At 39.6% G+C, this 26,279-nt stretch overlaps 3 protein-coding genes across 7 annotated transcripts in view; all 3 read right to left on the reverse strand.

Moving 5' to 3' along the window:
- Positions 1–2,314, reverse strand: part of LOC138981383 (ADP-ribosylation factor 6-like) — a 14,438-nt gene extending 12,124 nt beyond the window's left edge. Inside the window, exon 1 of the mRNA XM_070354284.1 lies at positions 2,040–2,314. Within this exon, the coding sequence (XP_070210385.1) occupies positions 2,040–2,097 (58 nt within the window). The 5' untranslated portion in view covers positions 2,098–2,314. The remainder of the gene's footprint in view (positions 1–2,039) is intronic.
- Positions 2,315–3,676: 1,362 nt separating this feature from the next.
- On the reverse strand, positions 3,677–14,074 carry LOC138981385 (sorcin-like). Of its 5 annotated transcripts, none has more exons than XM_070354288.1 (10): positions 13,922–14,074; positions 13,056–13,336; positions 11,919–11,993; positions 10,619–10,694; positions 9,353–9,377; positions 8,927–8,948; positions 7,608–7,758; positions 6,969–7,100; positions 6,446–6,516; positions 3,677–5,407 (listed from the first exon to the last, which is right to left on the reverse strand). In XM_070354288.1, the coding sequence occupies exons 2-10, from the start codon at positions 13,296–13,298 to the stop codon at positions 5,381–5,383; spliced, it is 822 nt and encodes a 273-aa protein (XP_070210389.1). In that variant the 5' UTR covers positions 13,299–13,336; positions 13,922–14,074; the 3' UTR covers positions 3,677–5,380. The 5 variants fall into 5 exon arrangements, with proteins under 5 accessions (XP_070210389.1, XP_070210391.1, XP_070210390.1 ...); XM_070354290.1 differs by having other exon boundaries at positions 13,942–14,068; XM_070354289.1 differs by having other exon boundaries at positions 13,056–13,339; positions 13,942–14,068.
- Positions 14,075–15,976: 1,902 nt separating this feature from the next.
- LOC138981389 (chondroitin sulfate synthase 2-like) overlaps positions 15,977–26,279 on the reverse strand; it is a 32,833-nt gene continuing 22,530 nt past the window's right edge. Inside the window, exons 8-11 of the mRNA XM_070354300.1 lie at positions 25,561–25,772; positions 23,216–23,438; positions 22,076–22,296; positions 15,977–21,609 (exon numbers count right to left, since the gene is read on the reverse strand). Coding sequence (XP_070210401.1) covers positions 21,399–21,609; positions 22,076–22,296; positions 23,216–23,438; positions 25,561–25,772 — 867 coding nt within the window. The 3' untranslated portion in view covers positions 15,977–21,398. The remainder of the gene's footprint in view (positions 21,610–22,075; positions 22,297–23,215; positions 23,439–25,560; positions 25,773–26,279) is intronic.

Consider the following 26,279-nt stretch of genomic DNA (forward strand, 5'->3'; position numbering starts at 1 on the left):
GTATACAAAAAATTTAAAAAATAAATAAATCCCTGCGCTTAGAACTGTACCCACGGAATACGCGCGATATAAGCCTCATATTGATATTGATTGATTGAGATGCCTTCACATCTTTAGAGCTGCCAGCCAAACGAAACTTTATGCGGTTAGTTAGCTCAGTCGCATCTCCCGCCAAAACGATGCAATTAACTGCATTTCCCGTGATCACGTTCCGGGGCTGAAGACTGTGTGTCCATACCAAAATGGACCCACATACTATCTTTTACGATTTTCTTACGTATTCAAACACAATGTCTCGACATAAAGTACCCACAATAAAAAGGATTCTCCCTCTCGCCGAGACTTATAGACTTCCATGAAGGTTTTTGATGTAATTTGTTCACGTGCGGGACCTAATGTGAGCCTGATCGAGGGCCATGCTTTCCTGCTGGCTCACCTTCCTGCTCGGAGAATGCTCAAAATGTATTCGTAAAAAAAAATTGCATTTTTTGATTCCTTGCATATGAAAGTCAATGAAACTTGATATCATTTTGTTCAAACGGATAGCTGCCTGAGGCATGACGGAAAGCCCTAGAGGCTCCGTGCACCTGGACGTGACAAATTCAGTAACTTTAAAACATTATGCAGGTAAAGATTTATACGGAGACGTTTTCGTGCGAATTTGACCTCAAGTCTACGAAACTCTTACTATACCATAAACGAGAAGAACGTGCAACGGTTTACTCAACTTGACAGTGCCCTTTAACTATGATAATGATTTAATGTGATAATTGTGGAAGAGCGGGTCATTGGGGGCATAATTTTATAGTCCGATTCCCGATTCTTTGACGTAATATTTTCCTAGTCCAATCTTGTGCACGCACGCCGTCTAGCAGACAAAACTCGTTTCATTTTTGGAAAGCGGGGACGGAAACTGAAAGTCAAACAAAGAGAAACTTGAGTCGAACCAAACTGTGTAACTCTGGGAGCGATTTGATGGAGTAATGTTGTTATTTTTTGTTGTTGAGTCAGTTGTTGTTGTTGTTGTTGTTGCTGTTATTGTTGTTGTTATTGTTTTGTTTGTTCTGGTTTGTGTGTCCCCGTTTGTGTGTGTGTGTGTGGTGTGTGTGTATGTGTGCGTGTGTGTGTGTGTGTGTGTGTGTGTGTGTGTGTGTGTGTGTGTGTGTGTGTGTGTGTTTGTTTGTGCATCTGTCGTTATAGGGACAAAACGATGGAATATCGCCCACGCAGTTTTGACGCTCTCATTGATTTGACGTCAAAACAATGTTCTACCCTCAGCGTTGGGTTTTTAGACGCCATATAATCATAAAACTGTTGAGATACGTCATTTTGAGTTGATCAAAACAATGACTGTTTTTGTCATTTCTGAGTGTGAAAGTGTGTGCGACTCTCAGTGCCGGAAAGCGATTTTACGATTACAATTTATTATACTTAAGCGAGTGTATTATTGCTTACATACTTCTGTTGTAATGCTGTAATCGAATCTGAAATGTAGTTAAGTTCAAACCCATAGTTATTGAGAAAACAGGTGTCACATCAGTGTATGGACCAGCCAAAACTATCGACAACGTCGTTTTTACATGTATGTGTGTGTGTGTGTGTGTGTGTGTGTGTGTGTGTGTGTGTGGTGTGTGTGTGTGTGTGTCACTGTGCGGCGTGCGTGCGTATATGCGTGCGTGCGTACGTGTGTGTGTGAGTGTGTGTGTAAGGAATTTGGCCTTGAAAAGTAGAATTCATCATTACACCATTGACGAATTTAACATTAGAAGTCCTATATTTACTCTGATATCATACTTTCTCAATACAACTGATATCTCAGCGACTGACTGGACACAGTTCTATCATATCATGACAGATTAGTGTACCTAGCTATGTTGAACAGTTGACATACCTGAGTGTCCTAAAGACTCTACCGCCTACAGTCTGCTGACTGACTTTGGGGTAACGTCCTCCGAGGTAACTGGGGCCTATTTGGGACATACTGACATACAGTGTCCTAAGACTCTACCAACAGTGACCGAGATGCATGTTAAACTTACCAAAGTAAAGCACCTTCACTGATCTGTGTCGGAACAGCGTACACAATGCATTCCCCATGTTATCTGCGTCCCCTGACTAATCATCGATTAAAACATTGACTGTCCGAACAATTCCTGTAGTTTCACGAGTAGGCTTACATGTATGCCCTACACGACACCGCAACGACATACATTTTCATCGGCAGTAGCTTGAATGATGGCAGTGTAAAACAAGTGTTTAAATGTGTTATCTATAAATAAACTTAACAGGAACTTCCACCGTGTAGTCGGCGTCGTGTTGTTGGTGCGGTATCTAATGCTGACGTCACACTCGGCTTGTTCCGTGTATCAGTTGACCCGACACACGACGACATGGCAGCCACAGGCACATGATGCATCTCTCTCTCTCTCTCTCTCTCTCTCTCTCTCTCTCTCTCTCTAAGAGTAACGATGGCGTCACGCTCGACGCCGTGTATTGACTCGGCTTGAAACTTTCTTATTCACGTGTAACCTGAGTTCTTTAGTTTCTGTTGTGAATATGGTGATTTTACATTTAGTCAAGTTTTGACTGACTTAAATGTTTTAAAATAGACTGGGAATTGAGACGAGGGTGGTGGTGTGTTTGTGGGTGTTTGTGTGTGTGTGTAGAGCGATTCCCAGAAAATTACTGAAAATTTACATGAGAGTTCCTGCAAAGGATATGCCCAGACGTGTTTTTTTCCCAGTTTGTTGTTGTTGATAAGATGTCTTTGATGACGTCATATCCGGCTTTTTACAAATGCTGATGGGGCATTGTCACGCCCTCATTTAAAAAGTCATTAGTTTGCTCATTAAAGTCAAATTTCAAATGAAAATTTTAATAAGATATTCAAAAATGAGTGCATGGTATTCTTCATCATTCCCTGAATTTAAAAATATTACATTTGTTATGTTTGCATTAAAAACAAGCTCAGAAAGTTAAAAAGAAGACAGAAAATTGCGCTTGTTTACTGAGCTATACCTGCTGCAGGCACGATTTGCACCGACTAATGAAAAGATATTTTCATACAATGTGTCAGCTCTTTCTCGGCTGCGGGAAATCAGTGATCCTATACTGTCTTGGTGAGAGAAAAAAAATGCAATGTACAGTTTCATTAGCCAACAGATTGACTAAATGTATTAATTCCACTTTACGCGACTTGTTTCTGAATGTCTTTCTTTTTTTCCCTCCTGTGAATAGTGACCTTGTCGCAATTCATTTTTGGGTATTCCATTTGCCCGATATCAAAATATATACAACCACAGGTCTTTCAGTATTGTGTGAAAGTCTGTCAACTCATCTGAATATTACAGTGATCTGAGTCTCTCTCTACCTCTCACTCTTATTGCATTATACAGTTCAATACAGATCAGTCTCTTTCTCCCTCTCTCAGTCACTCTCTTTCTCTCTGTCACTGTATATAGACAAGCACAGACAGACAATATATGCTATAATATGGAAAGGGAGAGAGAGAGAGAGACAGAGAGAGACAGACAGAGACAGAGACAAAGAGAGCAACAGTCAGAAAGACACAGAAAAACAGACAGACTGAGACAGATGGAGGAACAGCGAGACTAAATAATTAAAAAAATAAAATAAAATAAAATAAATGAAAAGGGAAGGAGAATGAAGAATAGCATTTTAAATCCGTTCGCATATTTATTCAGTTTTGAAAAAAAACAGATTCGGAAAATGCACACATTAATCACAATCAACATATCTGAATTTCGAACTTCAAACTAAAGCTATTTCACATATTAAGATTGTCTCCCTGCATGTTTATTCTGACAGAAGAAAATTGGACAAAGCACAATAAAACAATGTAGAATTAAATATCAATGAAATAAAAGAATGACAAAAAGTTTGAAATCTAAAAGTATTAAAAAACACACAGTATAAGCCCCCTGCAACAATCAACAAATAAATATACAAATACACACATAGATATGAAAAATAAAGAAAGAAATAACTGTCATGTCAACAGCAATTTTTTTTCTCCAGTATTCTTGAAGGTATCTGGCCATGAAGAAGCTATTGCTTTTGTGAAATATATCCTCGCAACTTTTCCTGTACATCACTACATGATCAAATTTCTTCACATCACCTTCAAAATTGTAAAGCATCCATTGAAAAAAGCAAAATAAAAACCAAAGATACAAACAAACAAAATAGGCGACTTTTCTCCAACAAAAATCAAAAGGAGTATATATACTGACAGCCAGATGCATGTACAATCAAATATCACAGAACGGTTAGTCAGACGATATCGCATCTTTTAGTTCATACTAGTATCGTATGTTCGAGGAACACTGACAGCCAGATGTACATTATGTACAATGAAATATCACAGAACGGTTAGTGACACATCACACATTTCAGTTCATATTAGTACATATCATATTACTTACCTACAGAAACCCTTTTCCTTAACCACAGAAAAACAACAACAACAACAAAATCAAAAACAAAAACTCAGTCCACCCAGCTCATATCAGTATAATATTATAGAAGAACAATGACACCCATCCAGGTTTAGTGACACAGCATCACATATTTCAGATCATACTAGTGTATTATTACAACAACAAAAACACAACTATAGCTTTACTTTAATAAAAAAAAACACCAACAAAAACAACCAAAAAACACACACACAAAGAAACTTGTTTCACTCAGGCCCACATAGCCCCCTCCCCCTCTTAATTCCTTCCCATACCCTATCTCTCCTCCTCAACAAAAAATTATATGATAATAATAATATCAATCACTGTCTATTATAAGACCTACCCTATTTTTTGGGGCCGACCCTATAACTTTTTATTACATTTGTCAAAAAAATACAAAAACAAAAAAAGTAAACGAGTGCAGAAAACGCAATTTAAGCGAAAGCGCCCTAGTCGCACACTTATTTCCCTGTCAAGTAGGTTTAATTTGTACACATTAGAAAAAAAAGTTTTAAAAAAAAAGCGATTGCCTACCTTCCTACCCTATTTTTTTTGGCTATGTTACCGTAACCACACCTTTTTTTTTTTTTGCCTAAAAAAAAACCCTGCCTTCATAAAACAAGAGATTCGATATTCCTTTGCAATGTTTTCCACGGGTAAAATTCATAATTTTCAAATTCTTTATCTTCTCAAAAAAGGTACACAGATTCGAAGTGCTCCATTAAATCACAAACAACATCCCCTCTCAAGTATACAGAGAACTGTTAAAACAGGAAATCAGCTGACTAAGGCAGCTCACATGATATATTGTATTGACCAGAAACAGAAAGCAATATATCATTCTTTCCACAGAGGGAAATGTTGTGGTTTGAGGGAGTCTTTGTCGATGGAAGTCCTTCTTACAGACACAGTACACACTGCAGAAACTGCACACAGGGAAAAAACACACAAAAAAAACCATTCATAAGCATACATTTCTTCTTTAAACTAAACAATCAACAAGCACTTTGAAACCTCAGGCAACAACCATTTTCTAGTGAAAAGTTTGTAAAGAAGATAAAGGACCTGTTCAAAACTGTCTCCCAATAATAGTTGTAGAAAATGCAATAAATGACGTCTTTCTCAATGGCACTCTATTCATAAACGATCTCTGTTACCTAAATATTCTTCTTGGTCAACTTGAAAACACGACCAGATATAGTGTAATGCAAGAGGGGAAAAAACTGACTGCATTTGCAGTATGTATCATGAAACTGATCTGATGAAGAGTTGGGTTTCCTGACCTGTGTCAAACTATAACTGCATATCGGAGTCACTGAACCAGAGATGATAAACACGTGTCTGTGTATATATGTGTGTGTGTGTGTGTGTGTGTGTGTGTGTGTGTGTGTGTGTGTGTGTGTGTGTGTTTTGTGTGTGTGTGTGTGTGTGTGTGTGTGTCTGCTTGTGTGTGTGTTCGCGAGAGGGTAAACATATCTGTGTCTGTTTCTTTGCGTTATATATCTTTGTACATACGGCAAAACAAACAAAGAAACAAACAATAAAGAAAAACAAAATACAGACATCATGTCTTAATCAGACTGATGTAACACATACAAAATCAGGGCCGGACCAAATGAGTTGTAAGGGGGGGGTTCCTCCTTTTTTTGGGGGGCAAATCAGCGAAGTGGCAAAGCCACAAGCGCGCGCCTGCCAAGCAGGCGCGCGAACTAGGGGAGTCCGTTGAAAAACGGTTAAAATCTGTGCAATCTGGTGCATTCTGGGCCTTGTTTTGAGGGTTAAGAGCAGCATTGTTTTGGTGCTAAAACTAGTAAAAGTCAAAGCAAGGTACATGCTTTTTCCAGGGGTGGGGTTCCGGAACCCCTGGAACCCCCCCCTGGGTCCGGCCCTGAAAATACATTATCCCATATTCCACTATTTTTACTTGCGGTCTGTGCTAAGAACTTTTTTTTTGGTACACTCACATCATCGTACTGGAAATTGCACGATCCTGTTTCCACACCGTTGGCCATAGAATCTCGTTTCCTGAAAGCATCTGAAAAAATAATGACAAAACACCGTTGATCATAGTCTTTGTAATCAGTGATAGCTGTAAGTTAAAAAAAAAGGTTCTAAGTATTTATACAGCCCTGTGAAATTGTATACAAAAAAATGCAATGATTTTCCATATTTGTTTTATTGTTTTGCATGGACATCAACGTGCAACATCAAATATGTCCACACAGAAATATTCACAGAAAATGTGTATTTTTTTGTTGAGACTGAAAAACTCACAAGACATTGTCAATCCATATAAAGCAGACATTTTGTGTGCTTTTTTTTTTATCTTGACACAGGCTTTTACTTCTTCACATGGTTCATTTCAGTTAGAATGGGATAGTAACAATTTTGAAACCATTTCTCAGGTAAACGTTACAAGGAGTACAATAAGCAGCTGTCCAAAACTAATATACTTTTTAAACATGTTTTACATAGTTTATAGTTTACCTGTATAGGCACGCAGACGTACTGAGAGAGCTACAAAGTCGTCAAAGGCCAGAATGCAACGCGAATTGGGAGCAACCACTCGAGAGTAGCGTTTCAAGATTGTTGTCAGTGTCGGTGGCTGGATTTGAAAACCTAAATATAGAAGGAAAAAACTATGCATGCATAAGTCTTTTTAAAACATAACATGGTTGAGTAAATTAAAAGACCAAGACAAAATGGGGTTGTCTTCAGTTAGGAGTGTGTGACCAGCTATCATAAGTGGGTGTTCCCACTGTACCTTTTGTCCTCATACTGAAGGTGCCATTTTGATGCAAGAGATTAATTGTCTGCTTACATCTACAGTCCGAGTAACTAAAGGACATACATTCTTTTGAGAGGGACATGAATTCTCTTTTCAAATGGTTATTCCCTTATACTTATTAGTGTTGTTTCAATGCAGTACATTACAATAATACTTTATTATCTCAATCCGAGAAATTTATCTTGTGGCTAAAAAAGCGTAATTTCAAGTTAAAAAAATGCAACTTTTAAAAGACCATTTAAAGACAAGAAGCTGTGTTGTTAATGTAGACAATAATAAATATCTGTTTGTCTTTTTATTAGAGTGAACTGTTCACGTCAGGTTTCAGCTGTTCTTACCAAAGAGTTGCTTTATAACTCTTGTAAGTTCCTGTGCATCCATGAAGCCAGACCCATCCGCGTCATGCTGCTTGAAGACCTTGTACCAGGCTACCAGGCATTGCTGCAGCTCCATGAATTCTTCCCACTGCATAAATCCGTCCTTGGATCTCTTTTGTAAAGTTAAAGGTATCTAATCTAAAACAGTAAAAGCCTGATAATGTAAATCTGGCTGCCGAGGGTCTTAGCAATCCATGTCGGGTACCTAATACAGTAGAACCCCCCCTTTTAAGACCCCCCAATTTAAGACTCCCTCCTGTTTAAGACCTTGTTTTCTACGATTTTCTGTTCATAACCTCTGTAAAATGACCCCCATGTTTAGACTCCCTCCTTTTTAAGACCTGATTTAATCGATTATTGGAGGTCTTAAAAGGGGGGTTCCACTGTCGATGACTTGTTTTCTATTTCATTGACAAGAGTACTTGATGACTGATTGGTCTCAGTTAACTTTAGGTGCAGCTGCCATTAAGATTGTAAAATCATTTGAAGGGTTGGATGTGCAGACACACATCGCCTACCCCCTCCCCCCTCCCCACTCCCACTTCACCACACATACAATCACTCAACCATCCCTCACAGTTGCATGCACACACAGAGCAAACGTACGACAGGTGGTAGAGATGTCAATCATCTATTTTCATATCATTTTCATTACTTTATTGTTTCGGGAAATTCGTGTCGCTTCCTCCCAGTGTAAAGCGAGCAGCAACAGAGTCAGTCCCTACCCAGGTGTGAGCGTTTTTAGGTGTTTAGGTGTATAATTAGTCACCTGCATTATGGCAGCATGACAGGTCTTTCATGTGCCACATTGGTGACATGGGGGTGGAACATGGATTAAAGCGTCTCCGAGTCAATCTGTACATAAAGTTGACCCCTGTCCGTCCTGGCCCGGATTTGAACCCGGCCGTGACCTGCGGATCAAAAGTCCAGTGGTCAACCAACTGAGCTACCGGGCCCCCTATATGTGGTTGAAAAACATTATGATCCTTCATCAAAGGATCTGGTAGTTGTCTCCTTTTTTCGAGATGAAGATTCCATTCAAGCAGAGAATCTGCACAGGAAAGCTTTTAGTAAACTAAGGGGATCTGCAAAACAGATTTAAAAGTATTTTTTTAGTGCGAGACTAAGCTTGTTTGCACAGACAGAGAGACAAACAGACAGATCGAGAGACAGACAGAGACAGGTATGGACAGAGAGACAGACGGCCGGGCAAACTGAGACAGATCGACAGACACATACGTATACACACCAAAAAGTAACACTCTCAGATCAAAGGATACATCAAGCATGGCCAGCATAATACTGAAAAAGAGAAGAAAAACAGATTAATTATTTACAATCATGTATCAGGTCAAAAGTTAAAGAAAACATCCAGATTACTTTAAGAGCTATCTAATTCAATTACTGGAGTAGCACACAGCAGGTAACTTAATTCATCTCTGTGGACACATTTCTTTAGGACTACAACAAATCAAGACTTAAAAGAAATAGGTGGTGCCTGTATTCACTCATGTTCCCATGGATTTGAATGAATAATCATGCTAAGAAGCACTGTCATTCTAATCACTGGTAGCAAGTACATGCGGCCGTTGATGAGGTCCAGTGGGCAACCATTATTCTAAGGCTTGAGATAGAAGATAATGTCTTTCATTTCCAGACTCTTTTACGCAGGATCTTTAATTAAACAGCAGGATCATATAGCTTACCTGCTCATCTCTCTGCTCCAGCTAACTGAAACAAAATAAATCCTCATCCTCATCCTCATCATCATCAATCATCATCATACAAATTGTTTACATGCTATTAACTAATACTGTACATGGAAAACAATAGTGACACTCAAAAGCAAAGGCCAGACAAACAAGAAGGGCAAAGCCCATACGACTCATATGCTTGACCTTGACCTTTACATGACCTTGACCTTCAGGGTCAAGGTCAAACAACTAAACCTAGCAATGACATCATACACTAAGAACTGCTTTACACATTTTTCCTACCAAAATACATGTGACCTTGACCCAAGGTCAAGGTCATCCAAGGTCATGCAACACAAAGCTGTTAATTCAAGACATAGGAAGTACAATGGTGCTTATTGGCTCTTTCTACCATGAGATATGGTCACTTTTAGTGGTTCACTACTTTATTTTGGTCACACTTCATAAGGGTCAAAGTGACCTTGACCTTGATCATATGTGACCAAATGTGTCTCATGATGAAAACATAACATGTGCCCCACATAATTTTTAAGTTTGAAACAGTTATCTTCCATAGTTCAGGGTCAAGGTCACTTCAAAATATGTATACAATCCAACTTTAAAGGACCCTTGCGACCTTGACCTTGAAGCAAGGTCAACCAAACTGGTGTCCAAAGATAGGGCTTACATTGCCCTGTATAGCATACATAGCTAAGGTTGCCATTCTCGATAACTTCAGAAAAAAATGCGAAAATGTGAAAAATGGTCGTTTTTAAGACAACAATTACGGCCCCTGTGACCTTGAACTTGAAGTGAGGTCAAGTTGCCGCACATGTTTTTTGAGATCTTGTAAACATACACCATCAGGCCACATCAGGTGTTGATAGACTTAATAGTGTCCAAGAAATATCCAACGTTAAAGTTTTCCGGACGGACGGACGGATGGACGGACGACTCGGGTGAGTACATAGACTCACTTTTGCTTCGCATGTGAGTCAAAAATCACTGCATTCACATTAGTAATTAAAATGTAAATAAAGACCATGTACACACTGGCGACAGGCGTGCACACACAAACACACACACACGCACACAAGTATATATACACACACACACGCACACAAGTATATACACACACACACACACACACACACACACACACACACACACACACACAACTATACACAGAAGCATGCATACACACATGATGCACACACACACAGAACTCCACAATTACACATACAAACACATTAACACACACCAAAATGTGACCCTTACTGCCAAAGTAGTTGCGAATAGTTGGGGTATTATTGAGAACATTCATCAGATCCTCTGCTTGAATTGCATTCCTCATCTGCAAGAAAGGAAACAACCATAGGCTTTTGACAAAGGATCATTGTTTTTCAACCAAACATGCAGGTGTGACATCTTAGTCACTTGTTTTACCTGTTATGCTTTTGCTCTGTGTGTATTCAACTGTAATTGCAGAATGCTTGTGTTGCATCATTTGTGTGGGTTTGTGTGTATGTGCATGTGTTTTCTTGTGCTTTTCCATTTCTTGTTCTTCAGTCCTTTAAGTTGATGATGATGCAGGGCGGGGATGTAGCTGAGTTGGTAGCGCGCTGGCTTTGTATCCAGTTGGTCGCTATCAGCGTGAGTTCGAACCCCACGTTCGGCGAGAGATTTATTTCTCGGAGTCAACTTTGTGCAGACTCTCTTCGGTTTCCGAACACCCCCGTGTGCACACATGCGCACGAAAAAGATCCCACGTTCACAGCGAAAGTCTCAGGGCTTGGAAAACACGAAGACACGCATGCATCATCTCTCGTCTCTGATTATCATGATCGTATTTCGATACTTTGACGAGACAAACCCAATGCTGGTGTATCTTCAGCATATTACCAATACCTGTCCCAATATAGGCCAACTGGTCTAAGAGGACGTTAAACCCTAAATAGTCAGTCGGATGATGATGCTGTTACACAGTATCAAAATTTGACATGTGTATTAAAGGTAGAATAGCAATATTGAACCACAATAAAAACATAATTAATCTACTGTTTACAGTTTTTAATAAGTGCGTGTGTTATTTCCGTCTTCTTCTCGATGTTACCTTACTTTTACCTTGTGAATGTACTTTATGTTCTAGCTAATATTTTGCTGTCGCTGTCATTTTGAGAAAAGATATTTAAAATACTGATTTACAGCTCAGCTGAACAGAGTACAGTGGTGCCTACAGTGTGCAGCACCATCGATGAGAGGACAACTGACATGAAAGGACACGTGTTATTTTTTCCATATTATTTCTAGCAGAATATACCTGTCGTGACAGGCCACCTGTAATGTGGGGACAATTTTGCCTCAGTTTCAATGGTGTCCTTTCGTCCCAGGTACCGCTGTACTGCGGATTGCAGGCTGTCCCATTTGCAAAATTTGTGGTCTGTTTACCATGCAAGGCTTCAGCTTTAATTTTTCTCAAGAATAATAATAATAAAACAAAATGATTAAAAAGAAATATTTAAAAAAAATGAGAATAAAGGTTTCACTAGCTGTTAAGGTACACAATCATTAAACTTACAGCATTTTCAGGGTTTCTCTGCATAATACCTCTGAAAACTTGTTCCAGATCATTTGGAGACTGGAACTGGTAAGCCTGCAATGGGAGGAGCACAACGGAAAAATGTGTAAAGATTCTCAAAATGTAGATTATTTGTGCAATGAAATTAAAAAAAGTGAGACTATGCACTAGGCAATAACATATAATTAAATCTGAGAAGGAATGGAAAAAAGAGAGTCAGTAAATAGATTCAAGCATGCAAGTGTGAATCTGAGTGTGTGTGTGTGTGTATGTGTGTGTGTGTATGTGTGTGTGTGTGTTTGTGTGTGTGTGTGTATGTGTGTGTGTGTGTGTGTGTGTGTGTATGTGTGTGTGTGTGTGTGTGTGTGTGTGTGCGTGTGTGTGCGTGTGTGTGTGTGTGTGTGTGTATGTGTGTGTGTGTGTGTGTGTGTGTGTATCTGTCTCACAGTCCATCTTTCTATCTGTTTTTGAGCATGAAACGTCTATCAGTATCATTACACTACACCATCACTTCAGGCTTTCTCTGCGCAAGGGCTAGATGTAAATCATTACATCACACTTATTCTTTAACCTTCTTTAAATATAACACTTATCTCATCTTTGTTTGTTTAGAAATGATGTCATAGGTTATAATTTGTATAAATAGCCACCAATCAAAATAGTTGAAAAGAGTGCCATATAAATAGCAACCAATCAAAATGATTGCAAAGAGCGCAAAAGACAAGGTCACATGATAGATAAGTCGCAACCATTTTATTTTTTAGCATGTGCATGTGCCTGAGGTCTCTTATAGTTGAACCTGAAGTTTGAAGGTTTTAAAGTTTCAGTAAAATTAAGTTGCATTCTGTTCATTTCCATGTGTCTTTGGACTCGGTGAATGAACGTGTGAATGGAGACACATACAATCTTATCTTAATTATCTAATCTCTTCATATTGTAACCGATTGGACATACAAGGTGACAACAGCAGCAAGACCCCATTACAATTAAACAGCTACTCCACATCTAAGTGGTGTGCTGTCTTCCAACCTACCCAAAACATCCAACTACTATCAACAGCCCATGCTTTGGCAGGGAGACAACTCCATCAGCAACTGCCTGTGACACCTGTATCGATCACTCTGTCCCAATACCCACCTGCCAGGCGTTGACAGAGAAGACATTTTGCTGATAGTACTGGCCGTATTGGCCGTAGTGCTGGCTCTGCTGCTGGTAGTGCTGGTAGTGCTGCGTGCGCTGCTGCTGGAACTGGGCCAAGTGCTGTAGCGCCTGTTGCTGCTGCATGGCGAACTGCTGCTGGTGCTGCTGGTAGTCACCACCTTGACCCCCCTGACCAGGAAAACTGTGACTGCCCGTGGGGTAAGGTTGAGCTCCGTACATCTTGGCTACTTTTTGTGGTGTTGGCGAGTCTGAAGTTTCTGCTGATAGAGAGTTTAGAATTGTACTGTGATTCACTCATGCACACACCTTTTAAGCATATGCACTCCTACAGACACACATGCATGGAGGCGCACACACACATACACACCTTTCAAGCGAACATACACACATGCACACCCTTTTCAAATGCACACACACACATCCCTGCAATATGCACACAGATGCCCCCTATAAACACACACACACACCTTCCAAGTGAACATACGCTCATGCCCACCCTTTTCAAATGCACACACACACACACACACATCCCTGTCAAATAAATGCACACCCACACGCCCCCTTAACACACATACACAAACACAAACACACACTTTCTAAACCTGTGTCCACACACACATACCTTCAAAATGAACTGACATGTACACTCATATACACACACATATATATACTCACACACCAGTTTCATCAAAGCAAGAAAAAACTTTGAAAAGAAGATATAAATTGCTTTTACTAATGAAACAATTCTCAGTAACTGAGGTCTTTCGTTGTATCGCAAGTCAATCCAGCTGGGAAAAAAAAACCAAAAGAGCTGTAAAGTCTGCGCAGTACACAATACTCACACACAACTGTTAACACAAACGTGGAGCACAAAGTTACTATGCGACAGATTGTGCAATGTTGAATTTTTTCGCTTATAAAAGATGGATTTCGCAAGCTCACACACACCACCGACCATGTGTAAACAACCTTGGCTCCAAGGAAGTAGAAGGTTTCGGTGTTTCTTAGCAAAAGAAGTGCCAAGGGACGCTATACTCTCCCGCCTGAACCCAACCACAGCCTGGGTTGTCCGCTAATCTAAACACGGCATTTAAAGGTTTTGATGTTTGCTACAGACTCTATTGTTCGTTTGTACTTTTTTTGTTACACAACAGGTGTCAGTGAAATGGAGGAATAATAGCAGACTGGTCTACATCAGCGGTTCTAAATCCCCCCACCCCCATCATAATAACTTCAGTCCACAAACACACACACACTCACAGACAGACAGACACAAGAGGCAGAAGAAGAAGAAGAAGAAAACATGGATAAAAAATAAGAACAGAAAACACACACACATACACACAACACACATCTAAATTACTGTTTTTTTGAAGAAGAAAAAAAAAGTAAAGAATGATTAAAAAGAAAGACATCATGCATGCTTTGCACATGTTAAATGATGAATTTTAAAATTAACAACCTATCTCTTCGTAGAATCTTAACAACAGATTTTACCCACCCGTGTCTACTTCACATGTATTATAATCACTGTTATCAGGACGTGCCACCATGTATGGGGTATCTCTGTACAGCTGTGTATGCATGCTCACAATCACTAAAGTGAAAAGGTATGAAGGTGTGTGCAGGGGCGGATCAGTTCATTTTATGGGGGGGTTTCCAAACGTATATTGTGAAGATATGGGTATGAAGGCGCGAAGCGATGAGCCGACGGTGCAAAGCGCCTAGCTTGCTAGGGTAGTCCGGGGGCATCAGGCATGAAAACTGGAAAAAAAAAAATACTGAAAACAAAATTCGAAGGCGCATAGCGCCAAGTTTCGCTGGCGCAAAGCGCCAAGACTTCTAGGGGGGTCAAATTTTTTTTTCAAGGGTGCAATTTGGTGCAATCTGGGGCTATCTGAGCCTTAAAATTGGATTCAAACATGGCCCCAAAACTATTTTACTATAACTATGACTAGGAAAAAAGAATAAAAACGGAAAAATACGGAAAAGAAAAAAAAATACGGTTTATTTTTTTCAAAAGTACGGAAAATACGGAGAATTTTCATGCCTGGGCATGCCCCCTCGGAAAATTTTGAAAAAAAGGATGCAAAATGGTGCAATCTGGTGCATTCTGAGGATGATCATAACCAGTTTCAGGCAGCAGATTTTGTCACTGATTAATACCCAAAAAATTGAAACTCAACCCAAAAAACACACACAAAAATATTTTTATTTTTTGGCTGGGGGGGGGGGGGGGGGGGGGTTCCGGAAACCCCAGAACCCCCCCCCCCCCCCCCCCCCCCTCGTCCGCCCCAGGTGTGTAAGTGTGCATCGCAGCATATGATTGTGTGTGTGTGCTTGAGACATGATATACGAATGTAAATAATGTTGATGTTGGTGTTGCAGGCATGGGAATGGAAACAAGTAAAATAGGCTGAAAATGTGTAAGTAATATCAAAGTCCACGGCGCGATGCGCCTAGCCCCCCTACGGGGTCCGGGGGCATACACCCCTGAAAAAATGATTCTCCAAAGAACACAAATTGTGCAATTTAGTGTCATCTAAGCTCCAAGTTTGCAATTAAATTCAGTTTTCAGAACCATTTTTGCCTCCGCATTTATTTTTTTCGGCGGACACTTTTGCTTTTTCGGCAGAACAAAAAAAATATTCGGCGGAAATTCGCCTTTCGCCGGACAATTCCCATGCCTGGTGTTGACTTATAAATGTGTTTCACATGTGCTTGTGTACTTGTTCGTACAATTGTGTGTGTGTGTGTGTGTGTGTGAATTTATGTGTGTGCATACATATTTGCGTATGCTTGTGTGCGAGCATGTAAATATTGTTGGTTTTAGAGTTGAATTATGTCTTTCGTCACAGATCCTGCATTTAATTCAAAGACTCGTACTCATACCAAACTCCTTTTTCAAAATACATTTATTTCCCTCACAGTGCCCTGCCGTAATTCTGCAGACACATGATTGCATAATTGTACAATATAAATTTACCCACAACTTTTTTTTTAAGTATATGTACACTGTAAACATGCATAACATTTAATTGGCAATGCACCTTGGAAAAAAAAAGTACAGTACCACCCACAATTCATTCAGATACTCTAAAAGAGTGATCGCTCACTTTCTCTTGGCCTTCCTATGGAATCTAAAGCTATAAATAGTCATTTCCGCCATAAGTCAACTAACGGGACATCAAAATAACCAAACTTCACATGCAGAATTGTTAAACCATGCTGTCTTGACATGCTATGGCCTGGTATCACTATCAAACACTTGCAGCATATCTGATTCTTCGCACCTGCATAATGTAGGCTGAAATACAGCTGAAGTAGAACATTGTTGAAAACCACCTAGGCCCGGAGGGGTCCAGTAGCCATGCCTGAAGGCGCCCATCCCTGTTAAGAAGAAACGAAATTAAGCCATTTTAAGGCAATTCTATGGACACTTCTGGCATCAGGAACACACTCAGAATGTAAAATTAACACAATCATTTTTTCCATCCTCGGGCCTGACTTTTTTTTTAACAGGAAGACCGTTGCTTCCTTTGGAAATCACCAATCTGCACAGATTTCTTCAGCACTTCTATGTAACCGAGACACTTTTCTATTGACTTAAAATATTATTTTTTTTGCAGATAGTTTTGCTTTTTGGCTTGAGTGAGCAATCTCTCTGTTATAACATCTGTAGTTCATCCATTTACAGGATTCACATTTTGTAAATCTAACCAAACATTCTCTCAAAAATAATGTACAACACATTAACATGTCATTTCAGAATAATTAATTATCATTCACTAAAACTCCATGTACTGAGAAGAACAAAATCTCTTTCTTCGGATTGCGTAAATCATTGTTTATAAACCCAATGAAACTAAAGTCTAAAGTAACTTATTACCCTGATTGGCAATGCAAACACATACATTAAACATAATAACAAATAAATTAAGAGTGAACACAACTACTAGTAGATGAGATTCTACTTTCCAAAAACTGAATCTGACTGAATACATGTATAAAGTAGTATTCGCATTTCGGGTATGTTTCCGTTTTGTGTGTGCAGATACTTGAAAAAAAATCTCCATTTGGTTCATCTTACCAATTTTATTGTAGTCAACAGCTTTTTGCATGATTTTTCTTTTTGTTTGATCGGTTGCCGTGACCAAGTGACTGATTTTGTTAAATTTATCTCTTGGCCTTTAGTTAATACTGGTTTATCAAACACCTATTGCGATCACTTATAAATCCACAAGCAAGATCCCTCCACATTATTTGTACAGGTATTTTTAACCACAAAAAAAGTTTGACACTGGAAAAAAGAATTTGAAGATCCAAAATTACAAAGATTCACAGACCTCACCTGTTTGATTTAGGAAATTATTTTTTTATATTTTTTAATTGCATTCAGTATCAACAATGACAGTGAAAAACATAACCAAATACTTCTTCCTACTGCAAACCCTAACATTTCAAAATTTGGAACATACAATTTTCTGGGCTAACAGCACAATGTATACGCTTCATTATTCAGCATATATTACCTTCACTCTGATATACAACTGTATTGTTCACTGAGTAAATATACTTAAATTCATGAAGGTGCAAGAATTTCAAACAATAACAACAACAACAAAAGAAAGACACATACACAAATGAAAAAACCCTTTGATGCACACGAAGTACCGAACAAAAGAGTGTCACTAAACAAAATCAAAAAAGAAATTTACCAGCATGCAGGTTACACAAAACTTCAGGTCACACTAAATCAAAGAAGTCTCAGTGCATACTTTTACCTAAGATTTGTTTGTTTGCTTAACGCCCAGCCGACCACGAAGGGACATATAACGTGCGCCACACACAAGACAGAAGTCGCAGCACGGGCTTCATGTCTCACCCAGTCACATTATTCTGACACCGGACCAACCAGTCCTAGCACTAACCCCATAATGCCAGACGCCAGGCGGAGCAGCCACTAGATTGCCAATTTTAAAGTCTTAGGCATGACCCGGCCGAGGTTGGAACCCACGACCTCCCGATCACGGGGCAGACGCCTTACCACTAGGCCAACCGTGCCGGTTTTACCTAAGATGAAAGTACATGTATCACACATATGTACACACACACACTAACACACAAATGCCCGCACACACACATTTGCATGCAAGCATGCATGATCGCATGCATGATCGCATGCACGCACGCATACACACCCACACAAAAGCTGGATTTTCAAGCCCTTTCATAAGTAAATATTCAGCTAAAATACAAGTGAATAGATAAGGGTTCGGTTTTACAATCTTTCACACGGGTCATATTAGATTCAAAACTGTCAATAAAAGCTCAAGTAATATACAACTGTATTGGGAGTGTAATAGACTAGTACAACCACAAAAAAAGTACAACACTTTGCATCAACATCTTAACCATAAAACATCAAATATATATATTGCATCAAAACTAATTAAAAAAACATGCTTTTTTGCACATAACTGTACACATCCAGCCTGAAAAAAATGTAACAAGCCTAATAGTAGTCATACTCATAAACAAGCTTATTCTTTGCTGCAAAAGGATTTCTTTCCATCAAGCATAAAGACCTGATAATTGAAGGCACGTACCTCAAAACACTTTTTGTAAATTTACCTAAGAGACACCGACTCACTATATGTAGACACTGTTATATTACTAGGTTTTGATAATAAGACTTAATAAGTTTTATTGTACGGCTCTTCTGTGAAAGAGTCGAGAGTATGGCCGATTGCAGCATAAAACCCGCGTGTTGAATTAAATCTTTCTTTCTTTCTTTATTTGGTGTTTAACGTCGTTTTCAACCGTTCAAGGTTATATCGCGACGGGGAAAGGGGGAGGGATGGGATAGAGTCACTTGTTAATTGTTTCTTGTTCACAAAAGCACTAATCAAAAAATTGCTCCAGGGGCTTGCAACGTAGTACAATATATGACCTTACTATACTGGGAGAATGCAAGTTTCCAGTACAAAGGACTTAACATTTCTTACATACTGCTTGACTAAAATCTTTACAAACATTGACTATATTCTATACAAGAAACACTTAACATGGGTAAAAGGAAAACAGAATCCGTTAGTCACCTCTTACGACATGCTGGGGAGCATCGGGTAAATTCTTCCCCCTAACCCGCGGGGGGTGTTGAATTAAATCTGGAGTGTCTGAAGCACTGTGTGACTGAATGACAAACATACACCGGCACAACTGAGTCACAAGGGATAATTATTGACAACCTATTCAATACATGGGAAAAGTTTCCACTATTTGAAAGTTCCTGTGAACAAGAGAGACTTAAATAAACAAAGAACATTCACATTTTCTTCTTCAAAAAAATCTTGCTTTCAAACAAAATCTTTTGTCATTCACTGATACTTATGAGCAGCAGATGTTGTATCTGCATAGCTATGAGGGACACAAAACAGAACAACAATAAAACCTTGCACACATAAAAATGTCCTTTTGGCCAAACAAGTGTCTCAATCAACTTGCAAAGACTCAAAGATTGTATGAGGTAATAAGGAGATAAGCATACCACATATTTTTTCAGATGAAGGAGTGCAAGAATAACACATGAGTACCAGGTTAACTATACCAACATTGTGCGTGCCCGCTGTAAATCAACCAACCTTAAGTACAGGTAGCAATTTTCATTATGAGACAAGCAAACAGAGATCAATAGTCAGTTCACAGTCATTTTGATATATGGTGCTTAAGCAGTACTCAAGCAAGGTTTCAATTGTTCTTGCAAAATGCTAATTAAGTCAGGTTCACCATGTACGTGCATAACACGACTGAAAATAGAAAAGTCTCCAGCTACAAGAAAATGTATACTTCTGGTAGGTGCAAACACGAATATTCCCTTATTGCATAAATTCATAGCAAGCACAGATCAGCCTTTCTTCTCTTTCTTTCCTTAACACATACACAGCCATGCACACATATATATATGCTTAGCAGTCGCACCCATACACTTGCAAACACACACACATACTTCTAATTGCGTAGATAAGGAAATATGCATATAAGCTGCTGCTGCAAACTCATCCCATGGAGAAAGAGTGTTGTTCCCAGACACAAAACGTATGCGTAAATGACCGAAGACCGAGGCCTGAGACAGATCAGAAAAATATCAATGGAAATAACAGTTAAGGATCGCACTGAAGGAAAGCAAATGTCCCTGAAATCCTAGACAGGGGTTGGAGGGTTGTCACAAGTTTTTTTTACTAAGATTGTGACCCTAGGGGGCTTAGAGACAAAACATTGTTTTCAATGGAACATCATTTATTGCTTAAACCTTTGGCTGTCACAAGGTTTTTTTTACTAAGGTTTGTTGCCCTAGGGGGCTTTGAGAAAAAACATTGTTTTCAATGGAACAACCATTATTGCTTAAACCTTTGGCTGTCACACTAAAGGTGATTTTGCCTGGAGACTTGGTTCCTGGCATAATGAAGTTTAACATTACAGTGATTTCCTAACTTTCTCAGACACTCAGAGAGTATAAGACTACTCATATCAATGCCTTTTTCTTTGAAATTTGTCTTTAAAGCCTGGTCGGTATGGTAGACATACTTGTTTTTGTGGTAAATTTGTGACCTGTATCTGAGACATTACACTCATCAGTAATTTCATTGTCTCTAAAAATCATTTTGAATATTGACATTACATGCGGCAAACACAGAACCATTCACATAAATTTCTCTTTCTGGCTCAAAACTGCATGGAAATAAATAAACAGTATGGGACTGGCTGTAGACGGTAATATTGACCAGGGGCTAACACAGTCAGGCGGATTTGCATACAATGAGTCACAGTGTGTTAAGAAACAATATCAGGTAAAGGGTGATTGGACATAAGAAACACTGGTTTTCATTCAAAAGATCACAAAAAACATCTTTGACATGTACATCTTTAAATTCTACTTCAAGCAGTACAACTTGAACATGCAGAAAAAGAGAAATCATGGTGTAAAAAATGAACAACGCCAACTTTACAGCCTCAGATACACATTTCACATTTTCATTCCAAATCTCAGACGTTCACTGCATTTCTATCTAGCTTTCATAGCACTGGGAGTGTACACAAAATATACAAATTTTGTTCCCGGAATACCCAACATTCTTATAAAAATATGCACCTATTTCCAACTTTTTTGCAATGTTTGATGTTAAAAATGATAAAGACAGCACAAATGTCCATTTTTTACCTGTGAAGAATTCTTCAGTTTTTAACATTGACTGTCTCACCAGCAGTCAATTCTTTTCTTAAATTACAATTTTAACACATCAACACTCTCTTCTACAATCACACAGAGTTCAAAGCAGGTTGGGCACCAGCTCCCATCTTTTCTTGATGCTCGAAGATCAGCTTGGCGAGCTGGGATCGAGTGGCGAGTCCTTGTGAGCGACGATCTAGGCAACGTTGAAACAGTTTGGGAGGGGAGGTAGCCTCACAATTGAACTGCTTGAACCGATGTTTCAAAGCCGGCTCGACAGCACGGAACACATGCAGTTTGCTGTAATGAAAAATTCAGGAGGAACATATGATTGAAATTATGATCTTACAAAAACAAACACTTTTAAATTCAAAACAAATGGACTGCTGAGGTTCCCAAATCAAGAAGTAAAAACAATTAAATGTACAAAAGATTTTTTTAAATTATTTTTTTTACTGCATTCAGAGATGTGTGTTTGTGTGAGAGAGAGAGAGAGAGAGAGAGAGAGAGAGAGAGAGAGAGAGAGAGAGAGAGAGAGAGAGAGAGAGAGAGAGAGAGAGAGAGAGAGAGAAGGGGGGGGGGGGAAAGGTAGGGTGGAAGAGATGGACAAACAGACAGACAGGGCCATAGAGACAAGAATTTGTATTGCTTTGCCACTGTACATGCTGTAGGTGTCTGTCACTTTCTGTTACCAAACTGATCACCAGGGCCAGCCAGATCCATACACAACAAACTCGTCTCCTCAAAACACAGAGTACAGACTCACCTATATTTGATGAACATTTCAAAGAGGTCTCCATTCCATATGTCTTCAGACATCATCAGCTGCCGAGCGTTGATGTAATCAGAGACATAAAAGCTGGAATGCTCATAGGAGAGCATGTCATAGTGGCCGACCTTGTTCATCAGCTCAATGTTTGTAGGGTAGGGCTTTTTGTCGTAAATCAAATTGGGTTTGTACTGCCAGAAGCCGATGGGAAAGAATACCTGCAACAACACAAAAGCCCATACTAAATGATTTCTTACTTGTCATCACTATTGTGAAGAAGTCAGTGACTGTCTGTAGACAATGTGAAGAAGTCAGTGACTGTCTGTAGACAATGTGAAGAAGTCAGTGACTGTCTGTAGACAATGTGAAGAAGTCAGTGACTGTCTGTAGACAATGTGAAGAAGTCAGTGACTGTCTGTAGACAATGTGAAGAAGAATTTACCCACACTGGTTGCTGTTGTGTTTTCTTTTGTTTTGATGAATGAAACAATGTAACACATTCTTACAAACTGTGCTGTTTAAGAATAAAAAATAACACCCAAACACCAAAATGAAATAAATATTTCGGAGTAAAAACTCCTTCTTCAGTAATGGAATCAAAACAAACGATGACGTAAAAACAGAAAGGAAATTACATAAGAATACAAATGACGTCATTCTAAAAATAGATAAAACACGTGCAAATTTGCTATTGTTCTCTCTCTCTCTCTCTCTCTCTCTCTGTGCTGTTTGTCAACATGGTAGCTTTTTTTCTTTAACACCCAACAATGGAGATAAATACATTAATTTACAAACAAACAAACACAAACACACACAGAAACAAAAAAGATAACCTAAAACAAATGAGTAAAATAAAAAAACAAAATACTCTTTGAAAAGTAGAAGCTATTTTTACAAATTCTTCCTGTCCAACAGTGAGGGGAAACAAACACTAATCTTCTTGTGCTTTGATTTGGTAATTCCTAAATTGTATGAACAAAAAATTAAAATACTGTCACAGAACATGAAAATGTCTCAAAAAGACTAACTAAGTAACAAAAGTGTAACTACCATTTTCCCCATTACCCCTTTTTGTCTTTACCTTCTTCGCTCTTACACAGTATGACCTCATGGCAAAATTGCAAGAGCAGTCCTTACCTGCCATTCAGCGATGGTGTTCATGCGAACGCGGTTGAAAAAGTCAGTGGCCAGTTCCATCCCCACGGTACAGAATAGGATGAGAGAATCGGGGGTATACCTGCCGGTGACTGCCTCCATCAAGTGAAACTCCGACACAAACGTTCCGTTGCTTTGGAGCGGCGTCCACTCGATCCTTGTCCCACTGCTGGCGTATTTCTTGTTGTAATACGCAATCATGGATCTGCACAGAATGGAAGAACTTAAAATTCAGCAGTGTTTTGTACTGTAGTGACTGATAAAGTTTAGTTCAGTGCTGCAAATGTAGCAGAAGGCTGCGCATCAAAGGGGTACTACTGTTCAAAACTATTCCATGATAAGAACATATTTCTTGTTGTAATATGCTATCATGCATTTGCAAAGAATGGTTGAACTTACCAGGGCACATTCTAGTGTACCATGTGCTCAGTGACCAATTAAGTTTAGTTAAATGGTGCAAGTGTGGCCACTTGTCTGGGGGCCACCCACAAAAGGAGCTACAGTAAAACCTGTCTCTAACGGACACCCTTGGGGAATGGTAATAGTGTCCCTATTAGACAGGTGTCCCTTCTTCACAGGTGGAGGGGCCGGGGCAATATTTTACAAAGAGCACGTAAAATGAACAAGACACTTTTAAAAAAAAATTGTCAGTCCTGTAGTATGTATTTATTGGATTGAACATGAGACTCACTGAAAATGTGAGTAAACAAATGATACATGTAGCAAACAACAACAACAACAACAACATCCCCCCCCCCCCCCACCTACCCCGTTCCCTACACACACTGTGCATTCAAACTTACGCAAGTCGGACGTCACAAAGCTAAAAATAGCTGACTCTTCATCAGTCATTCAACGGGAAATTCCGCAGTGTGTCTCGACCAAATTGGGTCAGCTCTTGTTTCATTCTTCTTCTTCTTTCTTGATGGGGACTGGGTTCATCAGAACGTCTGTAGTCCAGCGGCGGAGTACTGGGTGATTGGTTACTGGTGGTGGGTGACCCAATAACTCCGAGAAGATGGTTAAAAGTATAAAACTATTTACACGAAGAGCTGCAGGGTTACTGTGTCAGCGAGGCAAGTCCGTGGGTACGACCCAGACCAGTTTGGAAGGACTCCAGTGAAGGAGCAACTGTGGTCTTAGGGTCGAGCTTGATTCAGTTTTTCTAGTCTCAGCATAAATGCATGGACCAAAAATTTAGCTGTGTTAACTATTGTTTCCTTCGAACGATTGCTTACAAAGATAGAGAGATCATCACGTCTTCTTTTTCCGATTTGATCCTCGCGATCTGTGTTTTACCACATCCCATCTCCTTCGCCACATCTCGGCATGATTGGCCGCTATCTAGTTTTTTCAAGGCAGCTACACGCTGCTCTAAAGTCAACGCTTTTCTTTTTCCTGCTGGAGATTCCATTTTCAAACACAGTAGTCTACTGTTGCTTTTGGTTGTGACTGTATCCACAATGCGGAAAAGCGAAAGTGAGCGAAGCGAAAGTGAGTGAGCGAAAGTGGGTCTCCATCTAAACAAGCCACTGATTGGTCAGAAAAGGGACAGGACAACCAATCAACAACCATTTGTGCTACGGCTACGGCTGCCGAGCACTGTCTGCATAACAGTCGAGTTTTCGAAGTTGCGTTTTTATGTACGTTGTGTCCGTTTGTGACAGTGTTTACACTTCCTACGGTCCGAAAAATCGTGTCCGCGTCCGTAAGTGGCAGGTGTCCGCCCGTTAAAGGTTAGTTATTGTTGAAATCGTGTTCGTGCCATGATAAACTGTCCGTATGTAGCAGGTGGCCGTTACAATAAGGGTCCGCTAGACTCAGGTTTTACTGTACTGTATTTAAATCAACAGAACAACATGCTCTACCATCAAAATGTCATTGTGATCCAAGCACAAAGAAGCCGTCTTTTCCCCAACTTGTTTGTTTGTTGGTTTGTTTCTATCAAAGCAACCATGGCCCGTTACTGTCCCACCTCCTCAAAAATCATGACTGTAAAGTGAAACCTCTGCTTGAAGACTTTGACAAGTCTCAGAATATCAGGTTTTATGACAAAGGGAGTTTTAAAACACAGAAAAAGTCAGGTTTTGAGGGAGTTTTAAAACACAGAAAAAGTTAGACTTAATGTACAGACTTTACACAGAAATAAATATTGGGAAGTAAGGTCTTAAAACAGAGGGGGTCTTAAAATGGAGGATTCAAGGTATCACCAACACTCTATCAAACTGGAGGCAGTGATCTAAACTCCACCTGTATGCATAGGAAAGAAAATGTTACCTCACATTTGATCTCTAACGAAAAACAACAACAACAAAACTCCAACTTACTTGAGTACAGAGAAAGTGTCCTCCTGGCCCGGCTGAGGCAGGTGGGTGTAGATGAAGATGACAAGAAGCTCCGTGTTCTCCTGGGTATCCAGACAGGTGTGGGCGTAAGCGTCCAGAAAGGTGCCCACCCCCTCCTTGTCGTCCTCGCTCACAGGTAGGATCAAGTGAATGTGTGTGGTCTCAGTCACATAAGGCATGGGGACTATCTCCACCTGAAAAAATAAAATAAAAATAATGAATGAATAAATAAAAGAAAAGACTCAGGTCAATGCATGTGGTCTCCGTCAAGTAGGCAGAAATACTATCTCCACCTGAAGAAACGGAGAGAAAAAAAAAAGAAAAAAATTTCTTATTCTTCTTCTGCATTCCCAGCCATGCTAAATCTTCAATCCCGCCTGTAAGGCAAAGTCAGCAGTCCGCCACAGCGATGTTGCCGGACCCCAGAGCTTCTCGTGGGTCTCCACTGGACTAGGCAATGTCTTGCATTTCAGGGCGTTGAAGGACTGCAGGATGTGGGTAGGGGTTTGTATGCCCGTGTGACACGGGCATTGGTCAGTGTCTGAGATTTTCAGTCTGTATTTGATAAATGAATTTGTCTCGATGGATCTGCTTCAAATTTGGTGGGCATAATCAGGTACACCCCAGACACAATCTGGTCGATGAAAATTTTCAACACGTGCTCTCAGTGCGCAGCGCTGAACCGATTTTGGTTTTTCTGT

This window comes from Littorina saxatilis, linkage group LG12 (genome assembly GCF_037325665.1).
Source record: "Littorina saxatilis isolate snail1 linkage group LG12, US_GU_Lsax_2.0, whole genome shotgun sequence".
NCBI classification, from domain to species: Eukaryota; Metazoa; Mollusca; class Gastropoda; order Littorinimorpha; family Littorinidae; genus Littorina; species Littorina saxatilis.

Bases quoted from the DNA above. Each gene is read 5' to 3' on its own strand.
- LOC138981385 (XM_070354287.1), bottom strand. The intron at 7,759-8,926 runs GTATCCTTTGAT...ACTTTACAAAAG, and splicing joins TTATGCTGGCCATGCTTGAT to AGATCCAAGGACGGATTTAT. The intron at 6,517-6,968 runs GTAAACTATAAA...TTATTTTTTCAG, and splicing joins ACGTCTGCGTGCCTATACAG to ATGCTTTCAGGAAACGAGAT.